Genomic DNA, 22,002 nt, shown 5'->3' on the forward strand with positions numbered 1-22,002 from the left:
TGGGTAAGGTAGTCCGGCGCTGCTTTCGGCACTGACATGACATCCATCCGCCTTCAAACGCATTAGAAAGCTTCAGTCACTTTCTCTTGTTTCACAGTCATCCCTTCCTTAATGGTAGCACCTATTCTTTTTAGTTCAAGCAACATAATTGCTGCTGAATGATAGCCTTAGATTTAGCAATATGAACTAGGCAAACATGCTGCTGTCAATATTTGATGACTGTTTTGAGAAGTTATATGGGAATGATAAAGGATAAAGAAATGTGATACCCTTTTATTCTACTGCAAATGTAAAAAAAAAAAAAAAAAAAAAAATTTACATGCCAACAATTAAAACACTGTTTAGAAAATTAAACCATTCTAACAAAATAAGGATCAGTAGAATTAATTTGATCATTTGTTCACATTGTGCAAAACTGTAGCTTGGGATATGCATTCACTGATTCTGTGAATTGTGGTGGTTGTCAGATTGTAAAAGATAAAAAAAAAAAAAAAAAAACCAGGAGCATCTCCTGCATCTGCTCTGTTTTAGGACAATGTATTTTTTCGCAGTGTGCAACTTACTGTTTAAAACAACTGTCAAATTTTCCAGCAAGGAGGTACCACATAGTGAGGTATCATGTAATATTTGCCATAAGTACTGACGTGAGTTAGCAATCATACCTGTTTTTATCCAGTGTTGCCAACTAAGAACCTTTGTCACTAGATTTGTCAACTTTTTTAGATCCATTTATGATCCCCTTTTTTAGATCCCCTTAATGTAATGACTTTGTAAACAGATGAAAGCAACTGTCCTGCATTTGATATGGCTCTGATCACCATTGTCCCCCAACAAACCATCACTGATCACCATTGTTCCTCAATGGCCAATCATTGATCACCATTGTTCCCCAACCACCAGTCACTGATCATTATTGTTCCCCAAAAACCAATCACTAATCGCCATTGTTCCCCAACGACCAATCACTGATCACCAACAGATCACCAATTCCCACTGTTTGTCCCACCCTCACACATATTGTTCTTTGCTTTAAACGCCCTTCTTTGCTATAAAATCAAGTTATTCAACCCTCAACAGTTTTCCTTCCTTTTTGTCAAATGATGTGACGCCATGACTTCTTCATCTGGGGACTTTTGGAGCATGTATGCATTTTCCCCTGAAACGAGCTGACAACACTGCTCGTGCACCTATAAGGTGTTCCTTATATGACATAATTCACCTATGATCTCAATTCTCCTTCTTAATATTTAGTTGAGTTTGTATTAAGAAGAAAGATATTTTTATGTTAACAAAAGCCGGTCGTATTAACAGTGAAGACAGACATTGTAACACATGATTCTGTCATCAGAGTGCAGTAATGTTTACGCACCCATACAGGAAGTCGATGCAATACGTCACTACCTGGTATATCTGACCGGCTTGGTCTACGTGTTTGACGTGTTACAAACAAACATTAATGATTAATCCGTGGGTGGAGGACATGTAGGCATGCTGAAAACAGCGGTAGCTAAAATGCTGAAGTCATGTGTGACGCACGACGCGTAGACGTCGGATTTGAGAAGCATTTCCGGTCACATCACGCCAGTGCTACCGCGCCGCTGTGTAAAGTAGGATCTTGTTCGGAGGCACCGTGTGAGCAGTGACCGAGGATACAGGAAGTGTAGGTGTTTATTTGGGAGGGAAAACATCGGATGACAGTTCCCTTACACTAGCAGGAAGCCATGAAAAGCTGTGAATATCAACAAATAGATCCTCATGCACTCTCTACACCAACACCTGGACACACAATAGCTCCTTCTCCGGGTCCTTGCCAGGAAAAGAAGCCCAGCCGGCTCAAGAGGAAATGGGAAGTGTTTCCGGGAAAGAATCGCTTTTACTGTGACGGTCGGATCATGGTGGCACGTCAAAGCGGTGTTCTCCCTCTCACCATAGGGCTCATCCTCGTCACCAGCGGCTTGTTTTTCGTGTTTGAGTAAGTGCTTGATTGTGTTTGATACTACAATACTGTGGTCTGCACTTTACCTACATGCTTACAATGCATACATAGCAGCACTGCTGAAAACAGCAGCAACAACAACAACAACTACAATAGAAACCATCACAGAAATTCTAATGGTTTCAACTACAAATACCATTGCAAACCATCAAGTAACCATTAAAACCATTACCATTATTGGTCCTTAATGGTATCCACTAGACATAACATGCCACCAACAGAAGGCAACAAATTACCAGTAGAGACCCACTGGGACCATTACAGTTTCCATTAAAACCAGTACAAATTGTATGATGTTTTCTACAGTTTTTTTTTTTAAAGCTGTAATCCTTCCTCCCCCTCTTTCTTGTTCTCCTAACCTCCTTATCTTCTTATGTACAGTACCTGAGCCTCACATTTCAGTGCACAACTGTCCCTTGACAAATAATCTATAACCTACCACAACATGACACACAGCTGCACAACAATACTGGAACGTTTTTTATTTTTAATTTTTTTTTAATTTATTTTGGGTAATCAGTACTCTCATTTTTGGATATTCACTGTAGACACTAAACTGAGTCATTTATCTACAGGCTGTCCCAAAAGTCTCCATACACAGGGGAAATGAACACTTTTTAACAAAATGTCTTCCAAAATTTTTCATTAAAATAAATAAATATATATATGACATTATTCTGATAGCTGGATCGGTAAGCTGTCATAAGCTTGCGATTGACTTTAACAGGAAACGTGGCGAGTATATCACACACGTGACAGACTTATTAACAAATTCAAAAAGATTGGAAGTGTTGAGGACGTAGTGGACGTCCACGAACATCCACTGACGAAGACGCAACTGACGTGGTGCTGGCAAACATAGCCCCCTGTGTATGGAGACTTTTTGGACATGCTGTACTTTAGAAGACTTCTGGAGTATAGATGTATCCAATAGGCTTTGCCAGTTTGTGCACTCTAACATGCCTTCATTTCATGTCTGTTGTGTTTCTAGTTGTCCCTTCCTGGTTGAACACCTGACTGGCTGCATCCCAGTGATCGGAGGAGTCCTTTTTGTGTTTGTGGTCATCTCTCTATTTCAGACCAGCTTCTCGGACCCTGGCATTCTTCCTAGGGCGACACCTGAGGAGGCAGCTGACATTGAGAAACAGATTGGTGAGCACACATAGTCACCATGCTGTCAAATTTATTCATTCAAGTGTAATTATTATTATTCAGGGATTCATTAAATGTAACTAAAACAACAAATAAATGATTCATACCCAGGGTGATGGGTATAATGATCTGTCTTCTTAAGATAAAATATATTATTTCATTTTTGGCATCCACATTAGAGTATTTGGTCATAACAAATCTTTTAATGTGGATTGCTTTGGATTTTTGTGACAGCACCAGAAAAGATTGTTAGGAAAATATTCAGAATGGTATGCAGAATCCAGACTGGAGCTGATCAGAGGTATTGAAATTGTAGGGTGAGCAAAGGATTTGCAGGTAGAAGAAGGGTGTAGGTGAGATGGAACCTACCCAAAAAAAAAAGAAATTAAATAACCATTTCAGACCTTTTTGAGCATAAGAAGAAAAGGCCCTATCACCCATAGTACGTACACGAGCCTGAGGGACAGTTAAATGACCATAATTGGAGGAGCGGACATCACATTTTGTGGTGTAATGGGTTAAAAGCTCAACCAAACACTGGGAAGCCAAACCATGATAGTCCTTGTATGTAAGCATAAGGATTTTAAAATCTATAAGTAACCTGACAGGGGGCCAGTCAAGATTCTAGCTGCTGAATTTTGCACATACTGTAATTTATTTATTATAGACTTAGAGACCCAGAAAGTAGTGCATTGCAATAATCAATGTGAGAAAATGCAAAAGTGTTGATCAGCTTTTCAGCCACAGAGAACGATAACATAGGGCACAATATTGCAATATTTCTGAATGAAAGAAGGATGTTTGAACTAGGGCTGCAACTAACGATTATTTTCATAATCGATTAGCTGGCCGATTATTATTATTTTTTTTGATTAATCGGATGGGGCGAACTTGCAGGTTAGTAAAAACTAATGTGTTCCATTTGAGATGATATTACCTTTCTAAAATACATACACTAGACCAGTGGTTCTCAACCTTTGTGAGCTTTGGACCCCTAGCATTTTTCGAACAATCCACAAGGACCCTATATATTAAACAGTCATTTCTATATATGTTGCTTTATTTTATTAATATTTAACATTAATAATATTAACATTAAAATTGAATCAAAACATTTCAAGATTTTATTTTTTACATTTTATTGTTGGTGTGACATTTAATTTGATGCTCTGAATTATCCTTTGTTTATTTTATCCATCAATGCAACACTTGAACTTCTCTACCACTCATAGGTTTTTGCAAATTTTCATTTCATTTGTAAATAAATTTAAAATAAATCCATCAGTGAACGATATTTGCGAATAACCAAATTGATTAATTTTAAAACATCTAATTTGAATATGTTTTTATATATTTAACAAAAAAATATAATATTATTTAAACATTTTTAAAACTTTCCTACGGACCCCCTGCAATTACACCACTGACCACTAGGGGTCCGCGGACCCCGATTGAGAAACACTGCACTAGCTGGGTAGTGCACAGTCTAAGTGTAGAGTACGTCATTTGGGACACAAGTTTAGTATTTACTCTCCAGAGCGTGTTTTCTGAACAGAAGTAACGTAATGAGTAAATCGAGTAAAGTAATGAGTAAATCTCCCCCGTGCCGTGTGCAGACCAACTAATCGATAATGAGATTCGTTGACAACGATTTTCATAATCGATTATTATCGATTTTATCGATTAGTTGTTGCAGTGCTAGTTTGAACCATATTCTGCACATGTGGCTCAAAAGACAAACTTGCATCAAATATAACTCCTAGGTTTAAAAAAAAAAAGTTTGAAACTCCAAAGCAGAGCCATCCTTCGCTCTCAGTCTAATATCATGACCAGCTCTCATTGTTCTTATCCAGATGTGACATTTGGTGTGATGCAGTTCTTAGAATGGTTTTCCACAGCCCTTTTGCTAGGTTCAGAATGACCCTGAGGTGGAGCTCTTCTGATATTTGTTTGTTTGTATCCTGGTCAGTAGCTACACCATAAATGGAGTAGGGAACCATTCGCGCACATACATTAACACACTCATTCACCCGTAAAGGCAGTTTATCTTAACCAATCCACCTACTGTGCTGTGAGGCAGCAATGCCTCCCACTGCACCACCTTGCTGCCCCCTACCTGGAGTTAATGGTGCTCATTTAGAATGCTCCACATCCTTTTTTTTTTTCCTATGATACTTATTTTAAATTGTATTTTAGTGCTTTTCCACTTCGCGGTGCAGCACGGCACATTCCAGTAACTTATCCATATCCAGACTTAGTCTCGTGCAGTGTTCATTTTCCCCTGCTCGTTATTTTCTATTTTAAAATGATTGTGATAAACGATGTAATTGTCCAGAACCAATGGTCTAACAAAAGACCATTTCAGGTTTAGGGAGCTTAGAGGAAGGCATAAAAGAGCTGTGCAGCTGGAACTGCAACAATCACAAAAAAAGCTTCAGCTGGATGGCAGATTTTTAGGTGGTTCTACCATAATGCTGAGTAAACAGTTAAAAAACAAAACAAACCAAATAACAAACCATAGCAGTACATTTTCAGTACATCCTGTTATAAATCGGCTGTCTAATTTTCACGGTTGGTAGTGAAAAAGCAGAAGTGTGCCAAAAAACCCCCCAGATTTTTAATCTTGAGTCTTCAGGTTAATAATGGGGAGTTCATATATGGCTCATGTCTTGTTTTATTGGGTAGAAGAGGACTGCTCTTTTGCCATACTCTTTTGCCGCAGAATACTCTGGTGTTAAATTGTGAAGCTCCTGCACAAATAATTTAATATCAGAACGCATGTTGCCAAATATTATTGCAGTGCAATATTTTGTAGAAACAGTAATCTCATTATATCACACAAGCCTATCCTGGCTGAATATCTGTGTCTGCTTTCCATGAAGTAGGAGTTTGGAGGTTGTGTGGTGACCAGAGATGGTGGTTATGATGAGTTAAGGACCATATGAAAGTTAGAAAATTTATGATACTTGATTTTGCTGCTGTTTGAGATGCAGTTTGTTTTTTGTGCAAATCTGCGAATTGCATGAAATTGTTTTGCATGTGATGTTGGTTGGTAAATAAGATCTTTTTAGCTGTATTCATGTTCGACACATCGAACCGAATGGGACAGGGCTTTGACGGAATGCGCGTTGTGATGATGTCACATGACACGTCTTTGCTCAAATCTGTGTTAATTAAAAAAAAAAAAATTGTAAGCTCCTCTGGATATTGCAGAGTGTGCTTGATTTTGTGTTCATTTATGTGATCACAAAATTATGAAATCCTGGAGGGACGGTTTAATCCTGCCACACTGTAACCTTTAACAAAGCCCTCTGTGATGAGACCTGTTTTAATTTGAGTGGAAATGACAGAATGGTTGGCAAACTGTGGCAAATAGGGTGCATTAACATATTGTTTCAACACGAAAAGAGGTTCACATACAGGTTTTATTAATTTTTTTATTTTTATTTCAGGCTGATCTAGTCACAGAAAATAGAACTGCTTTGTTATGCCCCGTTTCACCTGTTGGATTTTGTGACGAAGTTGTTGCCTTTAATAAGCCCTTGGAATCATGTAATTGTTTGTATATATTTGTAATTTGGTAAAAGAATATCATTTTAACTGATCTATCTTAAGAAAGCAACAACATGGTTGCAATTTTTAGATCCATCTCATTTCTCATCTATCTCATCTCATCTTTGTGGTCATGGTCTAAGAATTTCCCTCTACAGAAATATCCTTTGGTAATAAATGCCAAAGCATTATAAGAACATTATACATTATAATATAAAAGATAATTTGCCTTGACGTAATTAGCATCTTTTATATAACTTTGTTTTTGTTTTCGTTAAGAAAGGCTGTTCCCTAACACTGTGCTGTTTGTTTTTTTTCTATACAGATAACCCCAACGGTTGTACCTCATCCTATCGCCCCCCTCCTCGCACCAAGGAGGTCGTTATCAACCAGCAGGTTGTTAAGCTAAAGTACTGCTTCACCTGCAAGATCTTCCGGCCGCCACGCACCTCCCACTGCAGCTTATGTGACAACTGTGTAGGTGAGTAATGACTGAACGGCAGGGATGACATTTTCTTTGCTCTTTGGCACTGGTGTCCTCTAGAAAAAGCTTAGCAGTTGAGCTTATGTCTATGTCTTTGTAATATTTGCTAATTCCAATCAAGAGTACTTCATACTGTCCTAAATGCAACATCTGTCTTGTGAAACAACTGTAAACCACATTATAGATTGTCACTTCTAGTGCACTGCCCAAGTTTATCTTGATTATACGTAATCACCTGCTGGCTTCTCAGCTTAAATGGGTGATAACTGAATTTACACAAATGAACCAGTTCAAAAGTTTACATATGCTTCATTATTAATCTTTTGAACAGGATGATCGATATAAATGGTTATTTTGCCTTCTGTAAATATCTTATGCAGCTTCTGAAGGGCTGTACTAAATAGGAAAAAATATATCTTTAAACAAAATAACAATTTGCACTGATCATCCAGTTTACACCCCCCTGGCTCTTAATGTTTCGTGTTGCCTTCTTGAGCATCAGTGAATGTTTGCACCTTTTGTAATAGTTGTGTATGAGTCCCTCAGTCGTCCTCAGTGTGAAAAGATGGATCTCAACATCATATAGTCGCTGTTGGAAAATGGTCAAATATGCAGAAGATGCTGGAAAAGTAAAGAATGTGCAGGACCTGGAGGATTTTTCTGAAGAACAGTGGGCAGTTTAACTGCTCAGGACAAACAAAGGACTCATGAACAACTATCACAAAACATAAACACAGTCGTTGATCATCCAGGTGATGACACACAGTATTAAGAATCAAGGGTATGTAAACTTTTGAACTGGTTCATTTGTGTAAATTCAGTTATTATTGTGTCTTGTGGACTATATGTAAACATCTGTTATGTGAAATGGCTTATTCAGGGCAGAACTAAATAAAAAAACAAAATGCAATTTTTTTTATCCCTCTTTTTTACAACCCCAATTCCAAAAAAGTTGGGATGCTGTCTAAAATGCAAATGAAAACAGAATGCAATGATTTGCAAATCTCATAAACCCACAATATTCACAACAGAACATATAAAACATATCAAATGTTTGAACTGAGGAAATTTTATACCATTTTTTTATACCAGTAATACCATTTTAAGGAAAAAATAAGGTTTTTGCTGGCCGTAACAGGTCTCAAAAAAGTTTGGACGGGGCAACAAAAGGCTGGAAAAGTAAGTGTTAAAAAAAGTCAGTAACATGATTGGGTATAAAAAGAGTATCTTAGAGAGGCAGAGTCTTTCAGAAGTAAAGATGGGCAGAGGTTCACCAATCTGCAAAAAACTGCATCTACAATTTGTGGAACAATTTCAGAATCATGTTCCTCAACGTAAAATTGCGAAGACTATGAATATCTCATCATCTACAGTACATAGTATCATTAAAAGATTCAGAGAATCTGGAGAAATCTCTGTGTGGAAGGTACAAGAGTGATAATCAATATTGCATGCCCATGATCTTAGGGCCCTCAGGCGGCACTGCATTAAAAACAGGCAGGATTCTGTAATGGAAATCACTGCATGGGCTCAGAAACACCTCCAGAACTCACTCACTGTCTGTGAACATATTTCACCGTGCCATCCACAAATGCTGGTTAAAGCTCTATCATTCAAAGAAGAAGCCATATGTGAACATAATCCAGAAACATCACCGTCTTCTCTGGGCCAAAGCTCATTTAAAATGGACTGAGGCAAAGTGGAAACCTGTTCTGTGGTCAGACGAATCAAAATTCTAATTTCTTTTTGGAAACCATGGACGCCGCGTCTTCTAAACTAAAGAGGACTAAAGAGGAAAGGGACCATCCAGCTTTTTATCAGTGCTCAGTTCAAAAGTCTGTATCTCTGATAATATGGGGGTGCATTAGTGCCTATGGAATGGGCAGCTTGTACATCTGGAAAGGCACCATCAATGCTGAAAGGTATATACAGGTTTTAGAAAAACATATGCTTCCATCCAGATTCCATCCCATCTTTACTTCTGAGAGACTCTGCCTCTCTAAGATACTCATTTATTTATTTATTTATTTATTTTTATACCCAGTCATATTAATGACCTATTGCCAATTAACATAATTAGTTGCAAAATGTTCCTTCAGCTGTTTCTTTTTAGTAACACTTACTTTTCCAGCATTTTGTTGCCCTCGTCCAAACTTTTTTAAAACGTGCCGTAGCCATGAAATTCAAAACTACCTTAGTTTTTTCTTTAAAATGGTACATTTCCTGAGTTTAAACATTTGACATGTTTTCTGTGTTCTATTGTGAATAATATGGGTTTATGAGATTTGCAAATCATTACATTCTGTTTTTATTTACATTTTACACAGCATCCCAACGTTTTTTGGATTTGGGGTTGTAAAAACAATTATCATTTTGCAGATGAACTTACTGTATGAGCTCAACTGTATGTATGTGACTGTTAAACACACTGAGAAAACACTAGGTGACAAACAGGCTAGACTGACAACTTATGTTGGGAACACTCAGAATGCCAGGTTCTTTATTTTTAATATTTATTTATTTATTTATTTATTTATTTATTTAGAAGAAACTTAACTGGTGAAAAGAATAAGGCAAATCTGTACCTTCTTGAAAAGGATACGTGATGCTGTCTTTAAAGGTGCAATAGTCAATTTTTTTATTCCTTACTTATACAAATAACAATGGAAGATATGAAGAACGCTCAAAATAAAAAAAAACAATGCATTAAGCCATAGCCTTAGCAAAAATGTTTTAAGTCGCTGCAGAAGCCAATTTGGAAAATTGACTTCTGGTCCAGAACGCTTATTTGTGTTTGGATGCGCCTCCTGTCAGTCATATTATAGCCACTATACGAGCCATTGTAGATCCTGGGGGGCGGAGCTTCGTGAATATGGGCGGGAATCGTTCACATGTCGAGCACATTTAACCATTAGAGACATAAACCTAGAAACAAAAAAGTCTACTCTTACTTAATGCACCATTAAATTTGGCCTGACTACTTTTGTGAACAAATCCATTGGAAATGAAGTATCGTCTATATTACTTGAGACTATACAGATTTAATCGAGGCTACACCTTATTCATCTTTTTATTTGATCTGGTTGTCAGTGATGGTTCCTTACTCGGGTTAACTCGGACTAATTAGTTCTGATTTGCCTGTGTGGTTTTAATACCCAGTGTTAGCATTAGGTCACAGGAGTGCTATCTTAATGTAATATGAACAAACCTATGTGTTATTTTCCTTTTCTTTAGAGCGGTTTGACCACCATTGCCCCTGGGTCGGAAACTGTGTGGGAAAGCGCAACTATCGCTTCTTCTACATGTTCATCGTCTCGCTGTCCTTTCTCACCGCCTTCATCTTCGGCTGTGTGACTACGCACTTGGCTCTGAGTATGTATGCTACTGTTGGCTTCACAGCTTCACCTCAAACTGAATCCCACATACTGTATGAACTTTCAGTTACCTCTCTCATGATGACATAAATAGCATTGTTACCTTGCTTTGTTCCAGATTGCAGAGACATTTTTGCTTAAATGGTGTGTAGATAGGAGTGAGGGGATGATAGATGTATTAAACAGAATGGTTTGGTTAATTTTAGTTAGAACAGGACTGCTACTACAGCAAACTTGGTCTAATTATTTGCAGAATGTTAATGTGGGTTTATATCAAGAAAATATAGTCTAGGAATGGCGTAGCAGCCTTGTATTACTGCTCATCGCTGGCGGTATAGCTATACTACATCGCCTAATAGCGTACTGCTGTGCTCATTGTTGCTATCATGTCCTTTGTATGTCCTTTGCTAAATGTTGGGTGAACTTTGAGACTGTATTCAAAATGTCATTCCAGTATGCAGACCATTGATTCAGAAAAAGTAAGAAATGCTGGCTTGAATGGGCAGTCTCAGCTTGTTGGAGCATCTCCCCAACTGGTTTAAACCAACATCAGCCATTTCACTGATCAACTTTGGGTTCAAGTATAATTTTGTCCATTGGGCTATTGTTGGGCCACCATAGCCAACAGACTTTCAGCCACCTTTAGCAGGGTTGTATTGAAAAGGGCTCCTTTGCCAACACCAGACCAGCGTCTGCATAACCTTATATAGGAAGAGCCAGCAAAGCTACCTTAGGTAGATGTTGGACCAAGTAAGTTTGCTAGGTAAGACAGTGTTTAGGTTACTTGATCAAACAACTGATAATGATAGCAAAAAAGTGATTAGACGTTAGTTGAAATTGGGTTGTTTTGAGATAAAATATGAAGGGATGCACGGATGTGGTATCAATTACCAACTTACTCCCATTCAATACCTACCATTCCATCAAGGATTTCCGTATATAGGAGTCTCGGATCCTATGCAGTTTTGTGAAAACTGCTGTGCAGTTAATGATCTGGCAAAACCAGGCTTATTTCTCTTATTAATTTCTAATTTCTTTATATTGCTAGTCTTGAGCCAGAGAAACCACTTATCAGATAGTGCTGACTCTTAATGTTTATTAATAACCAGATTAAGACCAAATAACTATTAAATATACTAAATATATAAACTGTTTTTACAGGGTCACAAGGAGGACACGGGTTGGTTTTTGCACTCCAAGCGAGTCCTGCTAGATATCCTTTTGGATTTTACCTCCATTTTGCTACAGTCTCCTGTTTGAAGACACTTGTCTTAAATAATTGATTATCGTCTCATTATGACTCCCCTTTGGTGCAGTTACTGGCTTCTATTTTTACCCTTGTAACAATTAGGAGTGTAAAAGGACATGTGTATAAACTTAATGTAATCTATTTGTGACTTCAGTCTTTTGTATTTCTCCTTTACTCCTTTCCACTGCTATAGAGTTAGTGGTTTGCTTCTTTTCAGTTTGGTCTATTTTAGGCCTCTCAGGTTTCCATACATACCTGGTTGCTGCTAATCTCACCACAAACGAGGATGTGAGTGTTGTACATTTAATATCTAATGGTCAAACACTATGTCATTTGAAACCTCGTATTCTGTAATTGAGCCTAGTTTTAATAGACACGATATCCTATAATGGTGATGATTAAAAGCTTTTTTCTCTCTTCCAGATTAAAGGTTCCTGGTCAGGGAAGAGTGGGAATGAGGAAACTGGGAATCCTTACAGTCATAACAACATTTTAAAAAACTGCTGCTCAGTGCTCTGTGGGCCCATGCCTCCCAGGTGAGTGAGCTTGATTAACTGACTTTGACAGTTATGACAGTATGAAATTAGAACTGCATAAGTTATTGAAAGTTTAATACCTTTTTAATGCTACAACACGAGCGATTGATGCAAGTTTTAATACTTGAATTTAAAGAGGTGAACACTAAAGTTGACCATGTGTTTTGCCTTGAATCAAATCAAACTGCACTTCTTAATTTGACTCTGGTTGCTGAGAAGTTACACGATGTGGACAAAAGTTTGTGGACACCTGACCATCACACCCATATGTTGACCTTCTCCACAAATTGTTGCCATGAAGTTGGAAGCACACAGTTGTATAGAATATCTTTGTATGCTGTAGCATTATGAGTTTCCTTCACTGGAACTAAGAGGCCCAAACCTGTTCCAGCATGACCATGCCCCTGTACACAAAGCAAGCTCCATGAAGACATGGTTATTGAAGGTTGGATTGGAAGAACTCGAGTGTCCTGCACAGAGCCCTGACCTCAGCCCCACCGAACACCTTTGGGATGAACAGTAACACCAACTGCACCCCAAACCTCCTCACCCAACATCTGTGCATGACTTCACTAATGCTCTTGTAGCTGAATGAACACAAATCCCCACAGCCACGCTCCAAAATCTAATGGAAAACCTTTGAAGAAGAGTGGAGCTTATTATAACAGCAAAGGGGGAATAAATCTGGAATGGGATGTTCAACAAGCACATATGGGTGTGATGGTCAGGTGTCCACAAACTTTTGGCTATATAGTGTGATGTCATGCCATCAACATTATGAAAAGTTGAATTGAAACAGTGAGAGATGGGAATATTTTGCTTACCTTGCTGATGAAGATGGACAGCTAAACAGATGCTATAAGAGAAGTTAACATAGCCTCTGTAACCAAAAATTATGAACTGAAGCTATTCAAAGCCCTTGGCATCTGTTATTAAATAAGCTTGTACTATTATTAGATTTTTAAAGTGATATATCTGTAACTATATTTTAATTACAACTTTAAAATCCAAAATCATCTGAAGTGTCAGATCGTCTCATGCTGATTGTCTTCCCTCATGAACAGTGCTAGTGCTAGAAAAGCATGTAAGAATGATGGAGAAGAGCTTCAACATCACTTTTATTTTTATATGAAAGTGATAAACATTTCATGGTGTGTTGGTGTATTTTGTAATACACGTAATATCGTCCATTATTTTGCTATTGTGATAACCCTATATGAAATACCATGTGAACAGGGTATCAGAATCTGATTTAAAGTTGGGAGTAATCGAAGTTTCACAGCGTACAGAATATGATGTCATCCTCTTCTTTATGGATTAACTAGACACACCTTTGAGTAACAATTGAAACATGTCCCACTCTTTCTTTCGTTGTCCCAGTTTAATAGATAGAAGAGGCTTTGTGCCGTTAGAGAACGTTGTCCACGCGGGTCCCACAGAGATCGGTTTTCCTGCTGCAAAAAACGACATCAACATGGTAGGACGTGTGTCTGTATCGGGTCATACTCCTCTCCCCATTTCTTCTACCCTAACCTTTCAGCAGTCTCCCCTTCACATTCAGAGCCACTCGACAGCCTGAGTGATCACATGCCTACCCCAAACCAAGCATCTCCACCTTACCTGGATGAACCATAGGAGTCGACTTTTTGTTTTGTTTTTCGGCATGTGAAACGCTGCTCCTATTATTAAATATTAATATCAAAGTCTCTGGGATGAGCTTGGACACAAGGTTCTTATTGGTTGTCCTCACCTCCTTTTTAATTTGAGGAATTGCCAATAAATTCAGCTGTTGAGCTTGCTTGACTCGACGTCATGTGACTCCATGTCTGTGCATGTACTTCAGGACTTTGAAATGCATTTTCTAAATGGAAAGAGGAAATGAAATCTGTTACTGTATGCAAAGTTATGTACTTGTGATCCGACTGCTTGTAATAAGTTGGGTTGCGTTGATTACTGTAAAGGAAGTACTGTAGGGGCAGTACAGCTGTTACTGTATCTGAGATCATGGTATTGCACAAACATGGAATTTAAAAAAAAAAAGAGCTAGTAGTTTTTAATCAGTACATTTTATATTGGAACATTTGTTTACATCTTAGCTCAGGGTCTTTTGTACAAGTTTGTGGTTGGTTGATTCACTAGATGCTGCTTTGTGTTTGGGTTTGTCAATCACTGTCAATATTAACGTTAGTGCAGTATTATCTGATGCTTTTGCTCACAAAAGTCACACTGTTTACAGTATTGGAGCATTAAATCAGTAATCCTGTAACTGTTTTATTTTTTATTTTATTTTTTTTTTTCTCCCAAGAAACTGGTCAGTTTTTAAACCTCAGAACTAATGCACTATTGAAATACTGCCTTACCAACAACTCACGCTGTCTGCTTGACTGCGTCTATGGCTTTTTAAAAAATTTTTTATTCCTGACACAGAGTAGCCATGTTAATGAATCCGAATTGGCCTCCTGTTTACAGTTTGATCAAGTGCTTATGAGTGGAGACTAAGAGATGCGCTTTGCTGTTGATGTTACTCAAATCCACATAGATGCCTTATGTTATATGATTGTGTTAGAAAGAGAAAATCTGTTTATTTTAAGCCATTTGCATATAGAGAACGTGCGGTACTATTTTTGAGAGAACAATACTATGTGATTTGCTGCAAAACAAAGGATGTCCAGCATGTTTGTTATATTTTATACGTCTTTCTAGTTCACTAATGGGTCATGCTGTCTGTTTGTGTGTCTATTTTTTTTAAATCTATATTTCACAAATGTTAAATAAACTTTTTAAAAAAAGTACAATTGAAGTTGTGCATGCAGATTTGTCACTTTGTGTTTTATTTTAGTATTGGTGTATGACCACAATCTCCATTACATTTAGCTCATTTATCCATTAGTGTTGCCACAGTCATAACTATGGGTGTATGTTTAGGAGGATGATTGTCTGGACTTTGCACTGTCCTGTGCCAGTTGATGAATAAGTTGGGATCAGCAGTAGGATGGGGAGGTCAGTAAGACACAGCCATCGGCTTTGGTTCGCTACTTAAGCCGGCATGGCTGGGCTCTGCATGCTGTCTGGCTGAACACAGTGAGCAGCAGCTTCTAAACCACATGGCTGATTCTCACACTGACGAGCCTTAACAGGCCATGCCATCAGATTTCCCTCAGCACTACTTGACATTGAATTTACATCAACTGTTTGGCTGATCAGTGTATGAAACGGGTTATGTGAGGCCGTATCATACTGCATAAGCTTAATATTAGAATATATGAATTCTAATTCATTGCAGAATGTATTCTGCAAGCTTGAAAATCTTAGATTTGTTTTTTGTTGGTTTTGTTCTAAAAATGAGCATCTTACATTGGCAATGTTAATCTAATTAGTAATGTTTGGTTTGTTATTTGATCTTGACATTATTTTAATGGTCTCCTTTTTTTTGTATTTTATTTTAACAATGCAGGGTTGTTTTGTACGCATTTGCACAATATGTCAGGAGATACTGTACGTATGTACTTTGTAAAGTGACTTACATGGCAATAGATGCAAGTGCCAGTGCGGCAAAAAGTGCTGATGTCATGATGAAATGGCAAGTTCATAGAGCTGCTTCATGTGTCATAGTACAGTGCATCTGGAAAGTATTCACAGCACTTCACTTTTTCCACATTTTGTTATGTTATAGCCTTATTCCAAAATGGATTCAATTCATTATTTTCCTCAAAATTCTACAAACAATACCCCATAATGACAACGTGAAACAAGTTTGTTTGAAATCTTTGCAAATTTATTAAAAATAAAAAACAAAAAAAGCACATGTACATAAGTATTCACAGCCTTTGCTCAATACTTTGTTGAAGCACCTTTGGCACCAGTTACAGCCTCAAGTCTTTTTGAGTATGATGCTACAAGCTTGGCACACCTATTTTTGGGCAGTTTCTCCCATTCTTCTTTGCAGGACCTCTCAAGCTCCATCAGGTTGGATGGGGAGCGTCAGTGCACAGCCATTTTCAGATCTTTCCAGAGATGTTCAATCGGGTTCAAGTCTGGGCTCTGGCTGGGCCACTCAGGGACATTCACGGAGTTGTCCTGTAGCCACTCCTTTTGTTATCTTGGCTGTGTGCTTAGGGTCGTTGTCCTGTTGGAAGATGAATCTTCGCCCCAGTCTGAGGTCCAGAGCACGCTGGAGCAGGTTTTCATCAAGGATATCTCTGTACATTGCTGCATTCATCTTTCCCTCGATCCTGACTAGTCTCCCAGTTCCTGCCGCTGAAAAACATCCCCACAGCATGATGCTGCCACCACCATGCTTCACTGTAGGGATGGTATTTACCAGGTGATGACTGGTGCCTGGTTTCCTCCAGACATGACGCTTGCCATTCAGGCCAAAGAGTTCAATCTTTGTTCAATCTCTGGTCTAAGAGTCCTTCGGGTGCCTTTTGGCAAACTCCAGTCGGGCAGTCATGTGCCTTTTACTGAGGAGTGGCTTCCGTCTGGCCACTCTACCATACAGGCCTGATTGGTGGAGTGCTGCAGAGATGGTTGTTCTTCTGGAAGGTTCTCCTCTTTCCACAGAGACACGCTAGAGCTCGGTCAGAGTGACCATTGGGTTTTTGGTCACCTCCCTGACTAAGGCCCTTCTCCCCCGATCGCTCAGCTCTAGGAAGAGTCCTGGTGGTTCCAGACTTCTTCCATTTACGGATGATGGAGGCCACTGTGCTCATTGGGACCTTCAGTGCTTCAGGAATGTTCCTGTACCCTTCCCCAGATCTGTGCCTGGATACAATCCTGTCTCGGAGGTCTACAGACAATTTCTTGGACTTCAAGGCTTGATTTGTGCTCTGACATGCATTGTTAACTGTGGGACCTTATATAGACAGGTGTGTGCCTTTCCAAATCATGTCCAATAAACTGAATTTACCACAGGTGGACTCCAATCAAGTTGTAGAAACATCTCAAGGATGATCAGTGGAAACAGGATGCACCTGAGCTCAATTTTGAGTGTCATGGCAAATGGTATTGTTTGTAGAATTTTGAGGAAAATAATGAATTTAGTCCATTTTGCAATAAGGCTGTAACATAACAAAATGTGGAAAAAGTGAAGCGCTGTGAATACTTTCCGGATGCACTGTATATAGTATGAACTTGCCTGATCCTTTTCCTCCATATTACTCATCCCCTGCATGAGTTCTCTCCTAAGTGTTGCTGCCTGCCATGTTTAAACTTGCTTGATTGATGTCTGTGTGCCCCTTTGTCACTGGTTGCCTTAATTGCTTATAGTTTCACCTCTCTATCCATTTGGATATCTTTTGTTTAATCACCTACTTATTTTTCTCTTTCTATCTGTGCTTTCTATTTATCCACACATCCACCTCTTCTTTGCTTCTTTTCTGATTTCCTACTTTCTTTGCATTTACTCTTTGTCCTTCTAGCAGGATACTAAAGGCATGTTGGATACCACCACTTTCTCTCCTCACAACTCCAGTCCCTGTCCTCAGAGCAAGTCCCAAACCTTGGCCGGTCTACCCACCGTCACTCCTTCTCCTGCTCCTGTACAGCCGAAGGTCTCAAAAGTCCAGAAGACGCCGTCCCACAGACATCATCACAAGGGAAAGCGGACCACCTCACAATCTCTTAACCAAATCTACATTTCTAGTTCCAGCACCAGGACCCAAGCACATTCGTAGCTTGATATGCAAAAAAGACTCTAAGACCCAAGATTCAAAATACACTTCTTTGCACGGATCACCTGTTAAAAGACTACAAGGAAGGAAACTGATTATTCCTTACGGCGCAGTTATAAATTAGGGCACTCTCTCTGATCTTTTAGGGATTCCTGGATTGCTTCAGCTTTACATTGCCAATAATAATAATAAAAAAACAGTCTTTCTGAAGGATGTTAGATAAACCTGCAGGTCAGATGTTTTCACATAGATCACGAACATGTAAGAAAGAGGCTACTGTGTGATGAGGGGAATGAAGGAATGTGTGGATTTGGATATGCAGATATGATCATCTACTTTAAATATTCAGGCTCTGTTATCAGTGCACAATCTTATCTCAAAAAGATTGAGGTCCTGTCAGTCTCCGAGACTGTCTGAGGTCCTGACAGTCAAATGGAATGCTTTTGATGTCAGAAGGTCACAATACACTGTTCAAGTGGTTCAAGTCACGAGCACACTAATGCTAGGCTACTGAGAAATATGACACAGCATAAACTGGGTAACGTCTGAGGCTAATGATTTAGCTAGCTAGCACATAGCGATTGAGTCTCTTATGCAAACAATCTACGGATAGTCACAGTGAAAACAAGACGGAACAGTTGGGAATAGCAAATGTTTTGGTAAATTACAACTGCTAACCAAACTTCCATGGATGCTGCCATGTCAGGAAACATCAGCACTACGATGAACAGTGGACCACATTTCACAGATTCCATCAGATCTACTGTTGGTTAATTAGCAGTGTGCCAAAACAGCAACGCAACAATATGCAATTGGAAAGTTTATTTAAACAGCAATAATTTATGATGAATACATTAATTTGTGTGTGTTGAATGAACTCTGGGATCCATATATCTGGCCTTTGAGGCTACATACTTGGAGTGCACCAAGACCAGCATTCTTTATGCAAATGACTGTGCATGCTGGAAAAAGATTGCTCGCACTTTTGTTGCCTGTCATGGTTTTAAAAAAAAAAAAAAAAAAAAAAAACGATTATCACAACGCATCATTAGCTATAGTCTCCCTTATTCCCTAGTCACTATAGAGTCAAAATGGATCTTAAGCGTTACTTGGTTCTTTCTTGAAAGGACAGGACTGATACAGTAAAATATTCTGTAGTGCTCAGAAATTGTATACCAGGTTATGTGATTTCCCATTATCTTCTCATTTCACAGGTCATATTTGAGCCAGTCATGTGATTTCAGGTGAAAAAAATGTATTTCTAGCACTCCAATATAAACTGTATGGATATTAGAATAGTGTGTGGATGAAATACTTTTATCCAGGTAAGGTCTATTAATATGCCATTTTAGTAGGGAAAATATGGGTGCAGAACGTTCATGTCTATGTTGCCTGCTATTCTTTAACTTTGCGATATTTGCACAAATAAATTCAGAAACTCACTGAACAATCAGTTTTGGTATGCAGGTCTTGTGTATAGCAGTGTAACCTCACAGAACTCACTAATGTGCCATTCATATTGTGTATTGGGTACTAGCCATGTGACGCTATGGCATATCTGTTTTCTTTTTACATATCACAACAGATAATTATATTGTAATAACCTTAAAGCCTCAGTCAGGGAAGTTTGAATGACAAACATGGCAGTGCCTGGCACCAAAGTTTGTGAAAAGCAACTGTGTGGCAACATTGGTGCTTCATAATTTCATACCCACTTTATAAGAACAACCAATCAGTGACATGGCCCATATTTTAAAACTTGCCATTTTCTTTGTCTGTGTTGTTTATTAAATAGGTGTGTCAAAAAAAACAAAAACAAAACAAAACAAAAAAAAAATTTGCAGACTAAGAACATTGGGATTTAATGGGATACTTACGATACATAATACAACTTGTGACCATTGTGTTTAATGAGATTGTGTGTTAATTCAGGTTTCACAAGGGCTAAGAATTGGTGATTATGCATAAAACTGTGGTTCTATGAACCCCTGAGACCTTGCTGCAAACTCATGCAATGACTATTTGACATAGTATTTATTATAAAATAATAAATCAATCATCAATCATCAAAAGCTATATGCCCCTGAAACCTTCCCAACTAGTTCATGCCAGGTCAGCACTGGGTCTGAGTAACAGGAAACCCTGGTGGTTATCCGGTTTTTATAGAACCATGTGGAACCAGCATTCTATTTCACCCCTACGGTGATCTTATGCAATCACCCTCCCAGTCAGGTCTAGGGTGAGTTGATTCCTTGTGGCAATGTGGCGTAGGTTATCCAGGTGTTAAACAACAAACCCTGGAAGCTAAAGTAAAACTGGCCCAGGAATCTGTCCTGTAGTTACCCAGCCATGAAGTTAAAAACAATTACCTTTATAGACCATTGCAAAGTTATTATGTTTGTAGTCACTGGCCAGAAATGAGCAGAAAAATCATTTGTAAATACAGAAATAATGCATGTTTCTGTACTTTATGCATTTGTTTTTTTTTCTCATGTGCCCAATATACATACTTACTTTAAAAATGTGATTGCTAATTAATTAGACATCATAATTGTGAAAAATAAAATAAAATAAAAATAAAGGTACAGCAGGTGATTTTTGTAGGCCTGCCAGTAGATGGCAATAATTACCACCAAATCACTTTCAGTTAGTGTTAAATGGTAAGAGAATATAATTGTCCTGTGTTGTTTTGAATTATAAATATTTTGCATTTAATGCATCTGAAATTTGTTCTACATTTTCGATGTTAGTACACCATGTTCCCTTATGAAATGTAATGTAATATATTTATTTATATTGCCTTTATTTTCTTTATCAACCTCTTCATAGATCTGCATGTCTGCACCAGTGCTGATGTTTATTTTGACATTTAAGCATATAAACACACACACACACACACACACACATCCGTTACAGTTACAAAGTACTTCATAAAAAATTTAATCAGTAATGTAATCCAAGTATCACGATATTATATATGTTATATATTATATAAGTAATATGATCACTTTTGGATTACTTCAAGGTGACATGTAAATAAAGTCAAGAGAAAAGCAATATGAGCTAAAATACTTTTATTTAGAGCTTATATTAGAGCTTAAAAACATGTTCAATGTTTGGATTTGTTTTAATTAAAAAAGAAAATAAAAATAAATAAATAAATAAAATCTCTGTCCCTGAAGTGGGTAAAATTACATCTCAAAAGCTAGAGTGACCTTATTCTGGTTTTCCAAAAAGAGGACACCTTGTGTGTGTGTGTGTGTGTGTGTGTGTTTAGCATCACACAAATATATATAAATAAAATTGGTTTCGCTCTGCCCACATTTGACATTTTTTCTTACATTATGTTGAATGTCCATGGATAAAATAAAATATTAGATGCCATGAGTGTACCTTCTACCATCATTTACACATTTGAATGGTCATGTAATACGAAGCAATGAGATAACGAAATTAAAAATGACCTTATATTGCCATGGGCATTGTTTTGACTCAGGACAATGCTTCACCTTCGTGCGCTTGCTGAAAGTGTATGATGGGTGATGAAGGAGTTATCATTCTGGCGAGAGGGACTTATGTAACTTTCTGGGTGGGACCCCTAAGAACCCCACCACACCAATTGTACGGTACCCAAAGTCCATATGATAGAAAATCTGGTTGCTCCATCACCTACTTGGGTGCAGTTGTGGGTGAGGCCAGTGATTTTTGTAGGCTTGGAGGTTCTACCTGCAGATGGCTCTTTGGAGTTAGATATGTGCTGCTTCTCAGGTTTGTTCACCCCTCCTATTCGTTGACTGCTTGTACTTCGGTGGGTTCTTCAGACCACAGGAATAGTGAGGCTTGATAGCCTAGAATGCATTGGGATATTGTGAGTTTCTGGAATTTCTGGAGGGCTACTTCATTCAACTTAAGATAATTAGGCTTTCCTTTTTGGAGTGACATTAGAGGGGCTGCCATGGTGCTGAATCCTCTTATGAATCATCAATA

General features: G+C 38.2%; 1 protein-coding gene across 1 annotated transcript; it reads left to right on the plus strand.

The window, feature by feature from the left end:
- The first annotated feature begins 1,479 nt into the window (after positions 1–1,479).
- On the plus strand, positions 1,480–18,165 carry zdhhc18b (zinc finger DHHC-type palmitoyltransferase 18b). The gene is made up of 9 exons (XM_053638208.1): positions 1,480–1,972; positions 2,988–3,148; positions 7,026–7,181; positions 10,419–10,556; positions 11,720–11,771; positions 11,993–12,095; positions 12,231–12,343; positions 13,724–13,820; positions 17,767–18,165. The coding sequence occupies exons 1-9, from the start codon at positions 1,722–1,724 to the stop codon at positions 18,016–18,018; spliced, it is 1,323 nt and encodes a 440-aa protein (XP_053494183.1). The 5' UTR covers positions 1,480–1,721; the 3' UTR covers positions 18,019–18,165.
- The last annotated feature ends 3,837 nt before the right edge of the window (positions 18,166–22,002 follow it).

The sequence above is a fragment of the Ictalurus furcatus genome, chromosome 12 (genome assembly GCF_023375685.1).
Source record: "Ictalurus furcatus strain D&B chromosome 12, Billie_1.0, whole genome shotgun sequence".
NCBI classification, from domain to species: domain Eukaryota; kingdom Metazoa; phylum Chordata; class Actinopteri; order Siluriformes; family Ictaluridae; genus Ictalurus; species Ictalurus furcatus.